A 17,270-nucleotide genomic window follows, 5' to 3' on the forward strand; every position below is an offset into this window, starting at 1 on the left:
CTTTGAGCTATATTTAGGGACTGAGGGCTCTGTAACATTTATTTCAAAACCAAAGTGAAGTTGTTTTGTTTTGACACCCTGAGTACAGGATTTTAGAAAAGCCTTGCATGCCATGTATTTCATTGCTCTGTTATTCCTGCAGGACCATTCACTAAGATACCCTCAGCCACTTTAAGTATGGAGTAGCTTTTAATTCAGAAAAATTACAGAAATGATGAATGAAAACAAAAGCCTTTTCAGACAATGTAGAAGGAGCTTGGCTATAAACTGGAATGTTATCATCCTTTTTTGCAAAGCCAGAATAAACTTGTTCCTTGGCTGGGAATAATCAAAATACACTGCATTATAGGAGCTCATCTTGCCAACAGAGTCATTAAATATAAGACTCAGGGAGCCCTGAGTGTTTCAAGATTCAGTTATACAGGTTTATATTATAAGAAGAAGCAATTCTGGTGAAATATTGATTATTGAATAAAAAAGCCCACAGTTAACAGCTCTGCCATGACAAATATTTCTGTATCTGGCCATGGCCTGTGCTCTCTGTAATAAACCCTCAGTGCCCAAAGCAGAGAGCCTGTGACAAGCAGTGCTCCTGCTGAAGAGCCCAGAGCCAAGTTAACATTTCTCCCTGTCCCCACAGCAATCCTGGGGCCACCAGAACACAGTGACACTGACACCACTCAGCCTTATTCAGATAACACAGTGTCCTCGGCACTCACTGACCTCCCCTCACTTGCACTGAACACTTTCTCCCACTAATCTCACTGGGCAAGAAGGAATTCTCCCCAGCACAGTTTTTGCACCCTCAGTAAGGACAGAAAAAGCTCTCACAGTAGACAAAACTTTCACCACATTCTTTCATCACTTTGAGCTCCATTCTGAACATGGCATCAGTTTCCTACCTCAAACCAACCACAGTCAGCAGTGACTCTTACTCTACTTTTGTTTTATTTTATAGCAGCCAACCTACCTCTACCATGAAACAGAACATGATTCTAGAAATTATCACCCAAGGATTCAAGGTTTATTTAAGACCTACATCTGAACCCTGAAGCCAGAAGCATTTGGAGCACACACAGCCCCAGCAATGCAGCCATCCTTATCATTTGCCACATCTCTGCAATTGTTACCCACATTTTTATGCCAGGAAAGAACTGAAAATTATTTCTCTGTAGTCCAAAAGAATGAGTTGGGTTTTTTTTTTAATTTAAAAATTTTCAAAAATAAAAACATTAATAACTCTTCAAAGTGTTGTGCATGTCCTTCCTCCCAAGTTAAGACTTGGCTGTTCAGTCACAGAATCAGCCACGTTCTGTTGCTAAACTGGTATTTTATTTAAATACCTGAAGTTTATTTTACATCCAACCTCTCTTATCCAAGTCAGTTTTCATTTTGGCTCCCTACACCTGGGAAAGCTCAAGGCTCAGGTTATCAGTTCAGAATGAATGCAGTAGTCTTTCATTAAAAAAAAAGCAGTTGTCCAGTTAGAAAAGTCTAAACTTGAATCACAAATGTAGTTTGCTTCATCCCTACAAGCTCAGAGAATCTAAAACTTTAGGATTAATACAATTCCAAGGTTCCTGAACATTTTCATTAATAAGAGAAAGCATGATAAAATAAAACAAGCATTAGACATGATGCTCTTTCCATTTTCCCCCTTCCTTCAAAAAGAAGAGCAAAAGCAGTAGCAAATTCTGTCACAGCTGTAAGGCTGTGCACGCTCCTGGGGTAGTGTACTACAAACCTTGTTTCTAACACACAAGAGCGAGCAAAAGTGTTAAAAGTACACCAGAACGATGGCTGCAAGAGAAAGCAGAAAGCAAACGCCGCACACACCTTTGTCTGCCCCGGCCGGGCAGTGCAGACAGGCTGTCCCGGCTCCCGTGCGCGGATCGTCCAACCTTCATACCCGGGACAAAACCGGGAGGAGGGATGGATGGAGGGAGGGAGGGAGGGACCGGCGGAGTCTGCAGCGAAATCCCGCCCCGCTTTCACATGTTGAGGGCTCTGATCACAAAGCAGCTTTACAGCCCCTGTTCAAACAGTTCAGCTCCAGGGTAACAAGTTCAAAGTGGGAGGAGGCAAAAGGAATCGGAGGGTGGTAACAATGCCGAGCAGACGTTTCGTTCCTTTTGCATCCGCAGAACCTGTTCTTCAGGTTGGGAACTGAAACATCTGCCCGGTGCCCTGCTTGAAAGCTGCGCTCCGAACCTCTTGTCTCCTAACAGGTCTGCAGAGGCAAAATCAGATTTTACGATGCACAGACAAGTAGCCTGTGGGAGGAAAAGTTAATCATTGCTGAGCACTGAGGGTTTTTTACATTTTGGACTTCCTTGTGGTAACGTCAGCGAAGCAGCTCGTTCCCCTGTCAGGTCTGTTAGAAGGAAAGGCAGGGAAGCATGGCATGGAAATCAAGAAACTTGGCTTCCAAAAACGTAATCAAAAACACAGCAGCTACGTTTTAAGAGATAATGGTGGTTTTCTGAAGTCACTAGTATCCATCAGAATGCAAAGAAGAATCAGATTTTCCTGACAGATCATAGTGTGACAGCTAACATTTTATGCATGTGTGTGTTTATATCTGTGTATGAATGTATACATGAAAGCATATCACAAAATGGGAAGGTTTTGTCATGCTGCACCTCCTCAGCTCAAAACACACTGACAGGACCCCCACCCTTCAAAACATCACAAAACAACTTTTAGAATGTAATAAAATCCACTAAATAAGTCAAAACGGGCACACTTCAGATGTCCTAACACTTGTTGGCAGAGTCTGATCTTCAGCTTTATAAATGGTTTCCAATCTAATAATCAAGTGGTCATTAGTCAGGATTTCAGCTTTCAAAAAAAAAAAAAAAAAAAACAAAAAAAAAAAAAAAAAAAAACCAAGAAAAACCTCTCGACCTCTTCTTTGGTTTCTTGACCCATAAAATAAGAAAATCACATTTACCCACTTCAGCAAAAGGGCAACAAATATGTTTGGTATTTTTCTTAACCATTGAGCTGTTGGATGTGTGAGATACACACAGCTGTGCCTTCAAACAAAAATCAAACCATGAGAGATTGGATTGGAATCCTGAACAAAATGGTCCAAGGTTTGGTCAATCGGTTTTAATTTTATATATTTTAGAAATTCTATAATTTAAGGTGGCAGCTTCGAGTTTCTTATTTAATACATTTAAATGTGACAATGTCCCATTCCAGAGCCCGCTTCCAGGGGGACATTTCCTTATGCAGGTGCGTCCCCTGCTGTTGAACGGCGGAAAATGTGCCAATTTTTTCCCCTAATTCCATTAATTTTACAGAGGGAACAAATCCGCGATTCCATTGATGCGACACACCCTAACAAATAAAAACTGAGCAGCGCCTGGAGCAGGGAGGGAGGGATTAAGAATGCTTTGCTTATCTGTGAGATTCATCACAGCTTTACTTATCACGTACAACTTCTGGTGCAGTTTAATTAGGACTTTGATGCCACGATCTGTGCACTAATAGGCTACTGAAAGGATTACAAATCCAGTTTATTTGTGGTTATGTTTGGCCACAGGGAGCCTTTCTTTGCTTCTCAGTAAAAAGAAAAAATCCACCAAGCTCCTGCTCTCCCAAAACTTTCCAGTGAGTTCCTGCCATATCAATCTGTAAATTCTTCATGAAAACACCTGCTTTAATTCCATTTAATGTAGTTTTGTCAAATAAATGAATTAAATGCGGAACTGTTTAACTGTCCCTTCAGTTTAGCCTGCTGCAAAACTGATTTTATAACAATGCGACATTAAAATCTGCTAGGGGAAAAGAAAAAAGTGTTCTGGCAAAAATGAATGTACTGCACCTCAGAGTGTAAATATATATGAATACACACACACGTAGAGGTTTATTGCCTGGTACCGGGATTTTGGAGAGGGATGCACTGACAAGTTGATGTGTTTGTGACTTTGCTGTGTGGAGGTTTGTTCGTTGCTGTGTTTGTTGTTCGTAGAGCTCGGCAGAAAACAAAGGGCAGCTTGTTCAGTTTCTCCATACAAACAGCTCAGCTTTGAAGGGATGCACGGAACATTTCGCAGCTGATAAAAAAAGCAATGGCAGGACACTGAATACACCTTCCTTCTGAATTATCCCCAATTTTTTAAAAGCAGGAATAGATACCATGAAAAGTATCCCTGCTTTAAGCCTAAAACTGCAGATGGCACCATGATGCTTCTCTTAATTCAACAAAACAAAACAAAAAAACAAAAAAAAACAAAACAAACAAACAAAAAAAAAAAAAATGTACAAGGTTGTGGAGTGCACATGGGGAGCGGTGATTCGGTGTGTTCCTTGTGAACTGTGTTCTGAAACATCCCAGATCTCACTTTTACCGTTCTCAGCACCTCAGCCGCGATCGCGGCGCTCCCTCCCGTTCCTTTTCCCTCCCTTTTCCCCGCCCATCACAGCCTTTCCCTCCCCTTTCCCTCCCCTTTCCCGGCCCCTTCCTGCCCCTCACAGTCCGTTTCCTCGCCCCTTTTCCCACCCCTCACACCCCTTCCCTCCCCTTGCGCTCTTCCCGCCCCTTTTCCCTCCCCTAACACTCCCTTCCCTCCCATTCCCGCCCCTCACGGCACTTTTTCCAACCCTTTTCCCGCTCTATCCGCCCCTTTCCCCACCCTTTTCCCTCTCTATCCGCCCCTTTCCCCACCCTTTTCCCTCTCTATCCGCCTCTTTTCCCACCCTTTTCCCACCCGTCCCGCCCCTCTTCTTCCCCTCAGGGTAGAGGAGGCGTTTCCCGCTCCTTTTCCCGCCCCGCGCTGACGGGATATCCCTGCGCGGGCAGCGGGTGCTCCGCCGCTGCCGGGGCCGCGGTGCCGCCCGAGGCCCCGTGTCCCTCCGCCCGCCATGGCGGCGGCGGCGGGCCCGGCGCGGCTGGTGCGCTGCGGGCAGAAGGACGAGCTCTACCGGGCCGGGCTGCGCAGCGGGGCCGGCACGGCGCTGCGGGGGCTGGCGGGTAATGCCTGCGGGGGGTTGGATCCACCCCGAGCCCTCGCGGGTGTTCCGGCACAGCGGGTGCGGATGGGGGGTCGGAGCGGGCTGCTGGCGAGACCGGGAGGAATTCCCCTTCCCTCTCTATCCGCCTCTTTTCCCACCCTTTTCCCACCCGTCCCGCCCCTCTTCTTCCCCTCAGGGTAGAGGAGGCGTTTCCCGCTCCTTTTCCCGCCCCGCGCTGACGGGATATCCCTGCGCGGGCAGCGGGTGCTCCGCCGCTGCCGGGGCCGCGGTGCCGCCCGAGGCCCCGTGTCCCTCCGCCCGCCATGGCGGCGGCGGCGCTCAGCGCGGCTCTGGTGCAGTGACAGCCGCGCCCCCGTCCCGCAGGTGCCCGGCCGTGGCTGGCGTGGAGGAGGGAGGTGGAGCTGCTCTCCGATGTGGCCTATTTCGTGCTGACCACGCTGTCAGGTAACCTTCTCTGTCATTTATCAGTTTTTCATCATTTCTGCCAACATCTGAAAGCTGGGGAGGCAGCGCTGCGGGCACTGTGGTGGTGATCACCACCTGAGCCTGGGAACGGCAGTTCTTTCCAGCCTGGGGGTTGGTTTGGTTTGGATAAATGCCTACTGGTAAATACGAAACCACAAAATTGTCAGAGTTGGGTTCAAACACACTTTATCAACACAGATAGATGTTCTTCTAAAATCTGTTTTTTTAAAAGCAAGGAATAGGTGACACCATGAAAAGTATCCCTGCTTTAAGCCTAAAACTGCAGATACTGGATGTCACCATGACACTTATCTTAATTCAACAAAAAATTACTATTTCCAAATGCCAAAGCCTGAACAGCCTGTCCCCACTGCTCAGCACATCCAGAATGATCCTGCAGTTGCCCTCTCACCCTGTTTTCTGTCGCACACATTGTTTAGGTTACCAGACTCTGGGAGAAGAGTATGTGAACATCATTCAGGTTGACCCAAGCAAGAAGAAGGTTCCTTCTTTCCTTCGTCGGGCTCTCTTCATTTCCCTGCACACCGTGGTACCCTACTGCCTGGAAAAGGCACTGCTGCACCTGGAACACGAGCTGCAGATGGAGGCTGAGGAATCCAGGAGCCCAGAGAGCCCCCCAGCACTTGGCTTTCCCAGCAGGAGCTTCATTCGCAGCTGGGTTCGGAAGCAGGTCGGGGAGCTCACGGAGCAGCAGAAGAAAAAAGCCTCCCAAGTCGTGGATGTCCTTAAAAAATCCATCCCCCTGCTGCACCGGCTCCACCTGGCAGTGTTCTACATCCAGGGCACGTTCTATCACCTGTCCAAAAGGGTCACAGGGATCTCATATGTAAGTGGTTTTGGTTCAAGATGTGAGTGCAGAATTTTGGCCTCTTCTGGGGCGCTGTGTGTATAAAAGGGGTAAGGAATTTGCAGAGCAGAGGGGTGAGAGGGAAGGTTTTGCCTTATGTGGGGGGTGAAAAGTCCCTGCAGTCACAAGGTTACAGGTAATAAACATCAATTGGGTGTCACAAGTTAATACTTGTAACTTCAGTCTGTCTGCCACAAACACACTGGAAGTGAGAGGTGACTTGATAAATCCACAGGAAATATTGTTTTGAACAATACCCAGTACACATTTAGGTAGCACTTTTCTATAAGATAATTTTGTATCTTTACAAAAAAAACATCAGCCATACTGGCCCAGAAATGTGTATGGACAAAAGTTTCAACAAGTCCCAGCATCAGTGCAGGAAAGAGGTGTTTGTTTGATCAGGGGTACATAAGAGAACCAGACCAATTAAAGCTGCAATTTTTATAGGCAGACAGCAGCTAAGTCCAGCCTGACTGAAGGTGGTTACACCTCCTGAGAGACAGCTGGCTGAGAAGTCCTAAAATGTCAATTTTTTTGACATTATGAGAATCCCAAAACAAGTTTATTGCAGCTGGGGAGAGGAGGAACAGTTTCCTAAAACCACAGTAACAAAACATCTCTCTTCCTGTGAATTCTGTAGCTGCATTTTGGAGGACTGCAAGGAGAAGATCAGAGCATCCGATCAAGTTACAAGTTTCTTGGAATAATTTCCCTCTTCCACCTTCTGCTGACCATTGGAGTTCAGATGTACAGCTTCAAACAGAAGCAGAGAGCAAGGCAGGAGTGGAGGCTGCACCGCAACCTCACTCACCAGAAGTAAGAGGTGGTTCTTAATTCCTAGGAAAGAGGTGGGATTCTCACAGCTGTCACGAAAAGGGACACCACAGGAGTGACACCCCAATTTAGGTTACAGTCTGATGTAATATTTCATTAATTAGCACAATTAATTCCTTGCTGTTTCATGCGTGTCTTGGACTTCATGCTTTGGCGTTTTTGACACCTTCATGAAAAGAGCTGATACTCGAGCACGGGTTTTACCTCAGGATGTGTTACCCAGTACTTCTGCCAGGCAGGCTAAGTGCAATTAACCCCCCTGTGCCTGTGTTAATTAGAAGCAGGAGCAAGGAGGCGGCGGCCGGGCGCCAGTCGCGCTGCACGCTGTGCCTGGAGGAGAGGAGGCACAGCACAGCCACCCCCTGCGGGCACCTCTTCTGCTGGGAGTGCATCACTGCCTGGTGCAGCACCAGGGTGAGTACCCAGCCTGGCTGCTGACCCACCCAGAGCTGACCAGCACCTATGGAGCTGCTGAAATACAATGACAATGACGTAGGTGAGGGCAGTAAGGTGAGCACTTCACACTGGGCCAGCTCAGGGGAGCTTGTACCACAGCTGGGACTGAAAAATTGTTTTCTAAAAGTAGCTAAGCAGTTCTATTCAGATTTTTTTTAAATAGAACTATTCAGTATGTCCATCTGCTCCCTTTTCTTTCTCCAGGCAGAATGTCCACTGTGCAGAGAGAAGTTCCATCCTCAGAAACTGATCTACCTACGGCACTACCAAATGTAAAGGAAACCTCTTCTGTCTCATACTTGTCCTACAGCTTAGGTTGGTCCAAGAAAAGGCTTTATTAGACTGGAAACTGCCTGTGCAAGGTGGTACTACATTCCTGTGTGACAGAATAAAGCTATTTTTGTTTCTACCCTTCTGCTGTAGCTCCTGACAATATTAAAAATGGGATTCTAAACATGCTTAACTCAAATGAATGTTCCCTGAAGAGTTGAAAAAGGCATTGCATGAAGATAAAGTGAGGGCAACCATTATTGAAAAGGAGTCATAAATAGTGTTAGATCAAGAGATGTATATAAAGATAGAGAACAAGTAAAGGGGAACACTGTCTTTTAATAAATTTTGGAATTAAAAAGTCACTTAATAAAACTGCAGTTGTATCACATGAAAAAGTTTACATGCAGGTCATTTTTCTCTCATTTTTTTCCCCCCATAAAAAAAGAAAATCTGTGTGAAAACCCCCATGACTGTCTGTTCTGGCCAGTTTGGGTACGTCCTGTGGGGCTGCATGAAGTCAACTTCAATTATTGAAAAAACCATTACATATGAAAAAAACTCCAACCAATAACAATTAAAATATATACTTTTATAATTCCAGGTCCTCAAAGGAAATTGTGATAGAGTTTGAACAAAGTTCTGAGTCATCAGAAGAGCCCAATTTTAGCATCTGCTGGGAGATGGAACCGTGAAACTGGCATTAAAACCCAACACAAACGAGTTGCTTTAGAAGCTAAATGAGTATTTTTGCCCTACTGCAAACCCCATAATTTAGTAATTTCTTATTCCTATCTATACTTGTTTGGTTATAACTCAGTAATACCATGCATTTAGGAAACTGGCTTTAGTTCTGAATCTAATTTAGGTCTACTGAATTTTTCTATGAAAACAGCACACGGCCATGAAGCAGAAAACAGCATCACGTGTGCCAGCTTACACTTTCCTCCACAGATGTGCACAGCACTTCAGGGTGATGTTAAGCAGGAGAACTATGTAAAAATATCCAACTCTAGGTCATTAACCTCTCCAGTGCAACAGATCTTGAAAGAAATACATTATCCCAAATCCATGGGATTATCCAAAGTTTCTCCAACTTCTTACAAAAGAGAATGAACTCAATGCAATTTGGTTAGAATGCCAGTTTCCTCGAGAATCTGATATTTCAGATAAAAACAGCAAGATCCTCATAAAATGAAAATTCAACTGCTTTGTCACCACTCTGTTAATCACTTTTATGAAGAAAAAAGGCATTGTTACAATGGCTCAAAATCGTTCCTTTAGTGAGCAGTAGAATTGGTCAACAGGTTGATTGCTTCTTCCTAGCTAGCAAAGGTCTTCCCCACATCCTCTTTCCCTTTGTATTTCCTCTTGCCATGTGTGAAGGGTATATATCTGTACTTTATCATGTGCTGCAAAGAGAAGACAGCAGTTGTTGAGACAAGAAAGATACGTAATATTTAGAAAAAATGGTTTCTAATACATACTGTAAATTACTGAGTCCTCCAGAAAGAGTTCTTAGTAAAGGTAATGAAATAGCTAATCCTACAGCAGTTTAAATCTAAATAGGTATGAGAGCAGCTTTATAAAGCTCAGATTTTGGATTACCCAATGAATTGTACACTACAGTGAAGATTACTGACTGGGGAACCACAGGAAACTGGAGAGAGCACAGAGGTACTAATTATTTACTACCCTTTCAACTTTAATTTACCACTTTGAATCACAGTATGTGCCCAAAATTCTGAATGTCTGAGGAAAAAATTAGGGATTTTTTAAAATGCTAACAAATCATAAATAATTTGTTTAAAGATCTGAATCACCTGCCTAGGTTCTTTCCCTTTCCCTCATCTACTTTCTCACACCAGAGAACTTCCCTCTTCACCCACCAGAGATGGTTAACACTTCTGCATCCAAAATAGCCACAGGAAGTGGATGAAAACCTGCATAAAACCCTGGCACTGCACTCTAAAAGTCAAAACCTTTTGAAAACAAGAATAAAGTTTTGTAAAATCTGCTCAACACTGTAAACATGCCCCACCTGAACAATTAATGTTGAAATATTAGTTACTGGAGTTCCTCCAGTAATATAAGTGTGTGCAAAACATTTAACCCCTGAAGGGCTCCACTGAATGGCCAGTTTGAAGCAATGCTGTAAATCCTGACATCACAAATTCTCTGTTCTTGCCAAGTTACCTTGATTTGCCTCTTCATAGTGATACAAAATAGCATAATGAAGTACATCACAAGGATTGGCCAAAACACAGGAACGTTGAAAGCCTCAAAGAATGTACAAGCCATAGCAACCAGGATTCCTTTAGTGGCAGAATGCCTGAAAAATAATAGGAACAATTAATCCTTCAAGCCAGTTATCATTAATGTGATGCAGACATTTGTGTTTTTCAAAAGCAGAACACAGGCAGATGGATCCACTCACCAGAATTTGAATTCTGGGAGCCTTCTAATGAAAGGCCGAAATTCTTCATTTTGCCTTGTAGGTAAGGAAGGACCATCATCTAAAAATAACAGAAAAGAAACCAAACCACAAACCTCCTCACAGTAGTTTTTTACACTATTCAGATTCCAGTCTTTTACTTTCTATCTTAAAAAAAAAAAAAAATAAAAACCACAAAACAAAACCACACCAAATTTCCATTGTTACAGGTAGATCCCAGTTAAGAGTTGTTGATTTAATCTAAGTTCACATAAATTCCTTAAAATAAACTTAACATAGATTCCTTTAAAGAAAATAGGGAATAGGAATGCCTGGCCACTTGAGTTACTATGGGGAGAGCTTAAGTCACATAAACCTCCTCTTAAAACACAGAAAACTAGTACAGTATGGAATATATTCAAGTCCCATGAAAAAAGGACACATTTTATAGCAACTCTTGATGTTAAGTTGTACAGATTTTTTTCAGGTCTAAAAAACACAATGTAGTGCTAAAACTGCATTATCTTTACACTGCAGTATGAGACAAAAGGAGCTGGAAATTTGACCAAGTTTCAAATGATGGTAAAAAGGAACTTTTCCCCATACCTGAATCTTCCATTAGAGAGGGGTCTACCTTTGGCGACAGGAAAGCTATGAAGAGGTTGAGGTGGTAGATTCCCAAGGCATATGTCACAATGTACCAACCCTGCACAGGGAGGAGCAGACAAGGGTAAAATCCTCCTGAAAATCATTTTCTGATACTGATGTTTTAACAAGATTACACAAGCTGGGTTTTTTGCTTACTTGAGAAGCTTTTCTATGTCCTCATTATTAACTGAAAGGTTTCTGGGCTTGTGAAAATATAAATTCTCAGGGATCAAAACAAGTTTTAGAACATGGCAGGAGAGCAAATCTCTCCTGTAGTGACAGACTGAACATGAAACCACGGTCTAGCATCCACGTCCTCTATGTTCAAGATGTGGACTTCAAAAGTAGTAAAAAGCATAAAACCATCCATTTTTTAATCATCTTTGCAGCTCTCAGAGTCTGAAATGTTCCTACTACTATGACTTATAAACGTCTCAAATTCTGTAATCTTCAGTTTTTGGGAATAACAGTTCCCAAGGTCTTAACTGAACTGCAGACTTGCATGGAACATCTGAAACAAGCATGGAACAATCAGAACCATCTGATCAGTGGGGAATAGTCTGCCCCTGTCCTGCAGGGAGAGAAATGCTGACAAAGCCATTCCTCATGGTTTTCATGACAGAAAGGAACCCCTGGCTCTGAGCATGCTGGTATACAGCTTTAATATAAAAGCAAAAACTTAATTACAACAGGTTTCAGAGATTTATTTTGTGATTTCAGATTGCCATCAGACGAATATCCTCAAGTGTTCATACATTTTTCTCTCTGCATCAGTGACTTCCACACCCATGGGATGTGTTCTCTCTTCAGACCACACAATTTACCTTCTGCTACGTGAACGATACCACACCTGATTCTAAAGCAACAGCACACTTCAAAAACACTCTTAGAATCAAAATTAGACCAGCAACAATATCTGGAACTACTTCAGCATCAAATCCAGTTCTCTCACCTGCAGTAAATAAACTCTAATCATGTAGATAAAGCTCAGCCCCAACGTTACAATCCATCGCACTGCAGTGTAGGGGGTGGATTTGTCTAACCAGGACTGGTAGATCTGGAGGAAAACAAAGTGCACAGTAAATAATAAATACTGTAAAATACTTGATGCACAATGGATAAAGCTTATTTGAGGGTAGTACGGGCAAAAGAAAGCATTTGGGAGGAGTATTTTGGAAAAGAGAATAACATTGAACACTTGTATTCTTTACTACAAATAAATTACACAGAACTGTGCTTACAAGCTTCTATATTTTTAAAAGGAAAAAAATCCTTAATGCTTGAGGATTTTTGTAAAGCAATTTAAATTTTCTGTATTTTATGCAAGTTGCTTCCCTTAAGATGAATTTGAAACCAAATCTGAACTCACTCCTCCTTTTTGACAGTAATAACATATTTCACTGTGCAATGTCACGCATTAAATATTTCAGTAAACCATTTATTATAGGTATTTATCTATTTGAAAAGGCTTCAAAAGAAATCTTTTGTACAGATTTCAGCATTTCAACAACCCAGCCAACAAGCAGTGAGATCAAGAAGCTGCAGTGAGATCTGCTTTTAAAGGAGTCAGAAAAATCCTTCACAAAACCAACCTGTCCAAGTCTTGAGAAAAATCTATAGACCACAGAAGGTTTTCCATGCACAGACTCCCCAATGCTGTCCCCTTCTGACATGGTGGCTGTGGAAACAAAACATGGGACAAGGGAACATTGAAATCCAAAATCTAAGCTCGGGGAGGTTTAAAGCACATTCTCTGAGCCAGCATCTACACACAAAATTCTTCTGCCTTGTCCTGTTTGAAACAAATTATTCTGAATATTCTTGAAGAGAGGACATTTATGCCAAAATAAATGAAAGCTCCTTGTCCAAGAAAGCAAAGAAGGGGTTATTTACAAATGCAAGACAGGATCCAGTGCGTTTTGGGGAAGGAAATAAAGAAGTCCACAAGGAAATTCAGGACCAGCCCAGCTGGACATTGTCACCTTGCTAAGGCACAGGCTGAGGTACAAGCCCCAGGCAGTGAGACATGAATTCCAGCACCCCCCTCCTGCCACCTCAGGCTCCAGAGCCAAAGAACAAAATCACACTAAGTAGATTTTTTTTAAAAAAAGCTGCTTAGGATTTTAAATACTGAGTAACTACATAGTGAATAAATAAATTCAGGACTTTGCACACCAGTGGTTTCAGACTCTGCCAGAGCACCAAACCCAAACTGCTGCCCATGCTGGAATAATTCAGTGAGTTTCTCTGTCTCTTGAACACCAAGAGCTGAGCAGTGACAGAACAGTTTTATACAAGAGCAAAACTGTACAGTCAAAGGGCCAAGAGCCTGAACTCAAATTAAAAAATTACCCAAGGGGATTATTTTTCAGTCCCTGCCTCTGCTACCAATTGAAGAGCTTTATTTTTCTTATCAGTGAGTTTTACAGCTCACTTCGAGGTAGAAACCAGATAAAGTGGATCCTGAGCAGAAACATTTTGCCACATCACCAAGAGCAATCCCTGGCACTACTTCCTGGAATCCTCATCTGTGGGAGGGACTATGTAACTCTGGGATACTGGGAGTACACTCAGCCCTACTCAAGAGCCTCAGAGGATAAAAAATATGTATGAAACATTCATAAATTTAAAAAAAAAAATTAAATAATCTTAAATGTTGCAATACAGTTACTGCTGCAGAAAATTTAACATCAAGGACAATCTAAGGAGGCACAAAACCTTAAAGCTGTGTATTTTTTCTGTAAACATCTAAAAACTACATCCTATGGAATAATTAGAAAGTAGAAAAAAAGGAGCCCTGTTACACTTCAAAAGCTAAGGGGACTCATTAGGAGGCTTCAGGAGCTGAGTCCACTTTGATTCAGGCTATAGCTAAAAGAAAAGAATCTAGTAGAAAGTCACAGAATATACACATTTTTCCACTACAGGCAAAAAGAAATAATTATTCTTCTCCCCACTCTCTGCAGGACAGAAATTGTTAAGCATTCTCAGTGAGCATCATTTGGTGCTTTATTTTGGGGTGATTTTTAATGCCCTGAAGTATAAAGCTGTAAAAAAAAATTTAGCTAATTCAAACCACAGAATAATTTATCAGAGACCAATGAAAACTCTCATAGTGTCAAAATTAATTCTACAGCTAAATTCACAGCAAATATAGCTACAAGCAGACCTTACAAGACAATCTTGTAAATGTTACCCTGTGCACAGCAAGCAGAAAATCATGTGTGTGAGGCTACTAAAGGCTTTATGCTGGAGCAGGGATCATGCTTGGTGTAAAACATTACATTATATGTGATTATGTATGATTTCTTATCATGCACACAGTTCTTCCAGAGCAAACCAAGAAACACAACAGTTCTACTGAGCAGAAACCTCTCTGGGGCTCAGCTTAACCACAAGAGCAGACTAGAATTGAAGGTAATATCTCTAATGACAGTAAAACTCTGCTGGAGGAAGACCTGTAATGAACAATTATCAAAGGCAGGAGTCCTTGGCACTGCTCTGAGGGCAGCTCACAGCTAAGAACACTGCGCTGTGTTGGTTTAAGGGAATGATTAAACCTAGACAGTTGCAATTTCTCTTTCATAATCATGGAACCATAGAATGATTTGGGTTGGGAGGGACCTTAAAGATCATCCCATCCCACCCCTGCCACGGGCAGAGACACCTTCCACTATCCCAGGGAGCTCCAATGTCCATCCAACCTGGCCTTGGACACTTCCAGGGATCCAGGAGCAGTCACAGCTTCTCTGGGCACCCTGTGCCAGGGCCTGCCCCCCTCCCAGGGAAGGATTCCTTCCCAGTATCCCATCCAACCCTGCCCTCTGGAAGTTTTAAGCCACTCCCCCTCGTCCTGTCACTCCAGCCCTTGTGAAAAGCCTTTTTCCATCTGTCTCCGAGGGGAACATCAGATTCAGGGCCCAGCACAAGGAGCTGTGACCGCCCAGCAGCCACTCCAGCACAGCCAGACAGACAGACACACAGGTGAGCACAACCAGACACAAACACAGAATGAACACAACCAGACATAAACACAGAGGTGAACACAACCAGATATAAACACAGAGGTGAACACAACCAGGGACACAGAGAAATTAACATAAGCAGGCACACACACACAGATGAACACAACCAGGGACACACACAGAGAAATGAACACAACCAGACACAAACACAGAGGTGAACACAACCAGACACAAACACAGAAATGAACACAACCAGATATAAACACAGAGGTGAATACAACCAGGGACACAGAGAAATTAATATAAGCAGGCACACACACACACACAGATGAACACAACCAGACACAAACACAGAGAAATGAACACAACCAGACACAAACACAGAGAAATGAACACAACCAGACACAAACACAGAGAAATGAACACAACCAGACACAAACACAGAGAAATGAACACAACCAGACACAAACACAGAGAAATGAACACAACCAGACACAAACACAGAGAAATGAACACAACCAGACACAAACACAGAGAAATGAACACAACCAGACACAAACACAGAGAAATGAACACAACCAGACACAAACACAGAGAAATGAACACAACCAGACACAAACACAGAGAAATGAACACAACCAGACACAAACACAGAGAAATGAACACAACCAGACACAAACACAGAGAAATGAACACAACCAGACACAAACACAGAGAAATGAACACAACCAGACACAAACACAGAGAAATGAACACAACCAGACACAAACACAGAGAAATGAACACAACCAGACACAAACACAGAGAAATGAACACAACCAGACACAAACACAGAGAGGTGAACACAACCAGACACAAACACACAGATGAACACAACCAGCACACACACACACGGAGAAATGAACACAACCAGGCACACACACACATGATGACAACCAAGGAGGGAATCCTTTGCACCAGCAGAACTGAGGCTGCTCCTGAAACAAGCAGGTTTTCTCTGCTGAAAACAGCGCATAAGAGACGGTACGGCCCGAACAATGACGCTTTTCATCGCAATTGTTATGGTAATTTTATTACAAACAGCACTGATCGCCGAGTTCTGAAAAGCAGAACCTCCGGCAGTAAGAATATTTACTTTAAGCCTCACAGCATCACACAGAGCTACAGAATTAGAGCACAACTCTGCTCATAATACAGATGTTTCTTAAATTTAAAATATAAATGAAGCAGGTAACTAGCAAAAAGACATTACTCATTCAGGTTACCTTATCTCATAGAGGCAATGTCTCTGAAGAGCAACACACTAAGGTGATTTATTAAGAACTGGGTGAACGGACAACCACGGGGCAACATCCCATTGGTCGCTCAGACTGGTTTTTCACACTAAAAAAAGGCAGCGTTTAATTTTATCCATTGCCACAGCAGCCGAGCAGCACCTGCGCTTCTCGCTTACTCCCGCAAGCAGGGACTTCCCCTTGCCCGGGCACCGCTCAGCCCCGCCACAACGAACGGGGAGGGGCTGCGCTGCCTCGGCACGGAGCAGGGCGGGGCCGGCAAAGCGGGAACCGAGCCCCGGGAGGCCGCGGCCGGAGCGCCGAGCCCGCAGCAGCCCCCGCGCTCCCGGAGGCGCCGCTCGCTCCGAGCTCCCGCCCGCCCGCGGGTGTCAGCGCCGCGCCCGCGGCCCGGCGGCGCAGTGCACGCTCCCGCTCCCACCCCGCTCCGGCCCCGGTCCGTCCCGGTACTCACAGGCCACCGGGCCGGTCCTGCCTTCCGCTCCCGCCCCTCCACACACCAATATGGCGGCAGCACCGGGATCTGCTTCCGCTTCCGGGGTTCAGGGGCGGGGCACAGCCCCGGTACTGCCCCGCTATTGGCCCCGGGGGAGAGGGCGGGGCCGCGGCGCCGGGCGGGGCGGCGGGAGGCGTGCGCGTTCCGTGAGGGGACACGGGGAGCGGGCGGGGCGGTAGCGGTGAGAGGTGGGGCGGAGTGTGTGGGGTCTGTGAGGCGGGGCGGGATTGGGCGGTACCGGCGCGGACCGAGCGCAGGACAGGACGGGGCGCACGCCGCTGAACAGGCCCGCCCCGCTACCCTGAGGGGGGCGCTAGGCCCCGCCCCCCGCGCTAGCGCAGCCAATGAGAGAGGCTGCTGGGGCGGGCGTGGACGCGCGGCCAATAGTGGGACGGTGACAGGCGGGGAGGCGGGGCCGAGGGCGGGGCCTAACCGAGCATAGCCGAGCCCGAGCCGAACTCTACCGAGATGGGCCGAGTCATGCCCGAGTCGAACCGAGCCCGAACCGAACTCTACCGAGATGGGCCGAGTCATGCCCGAGTCGAACCGAGCCCGA

The 17,270-nt window shown here is 44.7% G+C and overlaps 2 protein-coding genes across 5 annotated transcripts; one reads left to right on the plus strand and one right to left on the minus strand.

The window, feature by feature from the left end:
* The first annotated feature begins 4,795 nt into the window (after positions 1–4,795).
* On the plus strand, positions 4,796–8,018 carry PEX10 (peroxisomal biogenesis factor 10). 3 transcript variants are annotated; one of them, XM_041419649.1, is made up of 6 exons: positions 4,796–4,981; positions 5,347–5,427; positions 5,889–6,295; positions 6,960–7,135; positions 7,432–7,567; positions 7,814–8,018. In XM_041419649.1, exons 1-6 carry the CDS (start codon positions 4,873–4,875, stop codon positions 7,883–7,885), a joined length of 981 nt encoding a protein of 326 aa, XP_041275583.1. In that variant the 5' UTR covers positions 4,796–4,872; the 3' UTR covers positions 7,886–8,018. The 3 variants fall into 3 exon arrangements, with proteins under 3 accessions (XP_041275583.1, XP_041275584.1, XP_041275585.1); XM_041419650.1 differs by having other exon boundaries at positions 7,818–8,018; XM_041419651.1 differs by lacking the exon at positions 7,432–7,567.
* Positions 8,019–8,198: 180 nt separating this feature from the next.
* On the minus strand, positions 8,199–16,743 carry RER1 (retention in endoplasmic reticulum sorting receptor 1). 2 transcript variants are annotated; one of them, XM_041419654.1, is made up of 8 exons: positions 16,673–16,727; positions 16,192–16,309; positions 12,554–12,639; positions 11,914–12,018; positions 10,920–11,019; positions 10,317–10,395; positions 10,076–10,211; positions 8,199–9,291 (listed from the first exon to the last, which is right to left on the minus strand). In XM_041419654.1, the coding sequence occupies exons 3-8, from the start codon at positions 12,632–12,634 to the stop codon at positions 9,202–9,204; spliced, it is 591 nt and encodes a 196-aa protein (XP_041275588.1). In that variant the 5' UTR covers positions 12,635–12,639; positions 16,192–16,309; positions 16,673–16,727; the 3' UTR covers positions 8,199–9,201. The 2 variants fall into 2 exon arrangements, with proteins under 2 accessions (XP_041275588.1, XP_041275587.1); XM_041419653.1 differs by lacking the exon at positions 16,192–16,309 and having other exon boundaries at positions 16,673–16,743.
* Between the last annotated feature and the right edge of the window lie 527 nt (positions 16,744–17,270).

This window comes from Onychostruthus taczanowskii, unplaced genomic scaffold (genome assembly GCF_017590055.1).
Source record: "Onychostruthus taczanowskii isolate IOZ18803 unplaced genomic scaffold, ASM1759005v1 scaffold61, whole genome shotgun sequence".
Classification (NCBI taxonomy): domain Eukaryota; kingdom Metazoa; phylum Chordata; class Aves; order Passeriformes; family Passeridae; genus Onychostruthus; species Onychostruthus taczanowskii.

Excerpts from the sequence above, each read along its gene's own strand:
- PEX10 (XM_041419649.1), top strand. The coding sequence starts at position 4,873 with ATGGCGGCGGCGGCGGGCCCGGCGCGGCTGGTGCGCTGCGGGCAGAAG. Across the intron at positions 4,982-5,346 it reads GGCGCTGCGGGGGCTGGCGG|GTGCCCGGCCGTGGCTGGCG; the intron begins GTAATGCCTGCG and ends CCCGTCCCGCAG. Across the intron at positions 7,568-7,813 it reads CTGCCTGGTGCAGCACCAGG|GCAGAATGTCCACTGTGCAG; the intron begins GTGAGTACCCAG and ends TTCTTTCTCCAG.
- RER1 (XM_041419653.1), bottom strand. The coding sequence starts at position 12,634 with ATGTCAGAAGGGGACAGCATTGGGGAGTCTGTGCATGGAAAACCTTCT. Across the intron at positions 12,019-12,553 it reads TTTTCTCAAGACTTGGACAG|ATCTACCAGTCCTGGTTAGA; the intron begins GTTGGTTTTGTG and ends GTTTTCCTCCAG. Across the intron at positions 11,020-11,913 it reads TTAGAGTTTATTTACTGCAG|GGTTGGTACATTGTGACATA; the intron begins GTGAGAGAACTG and ends CTCCCTGTGCAG.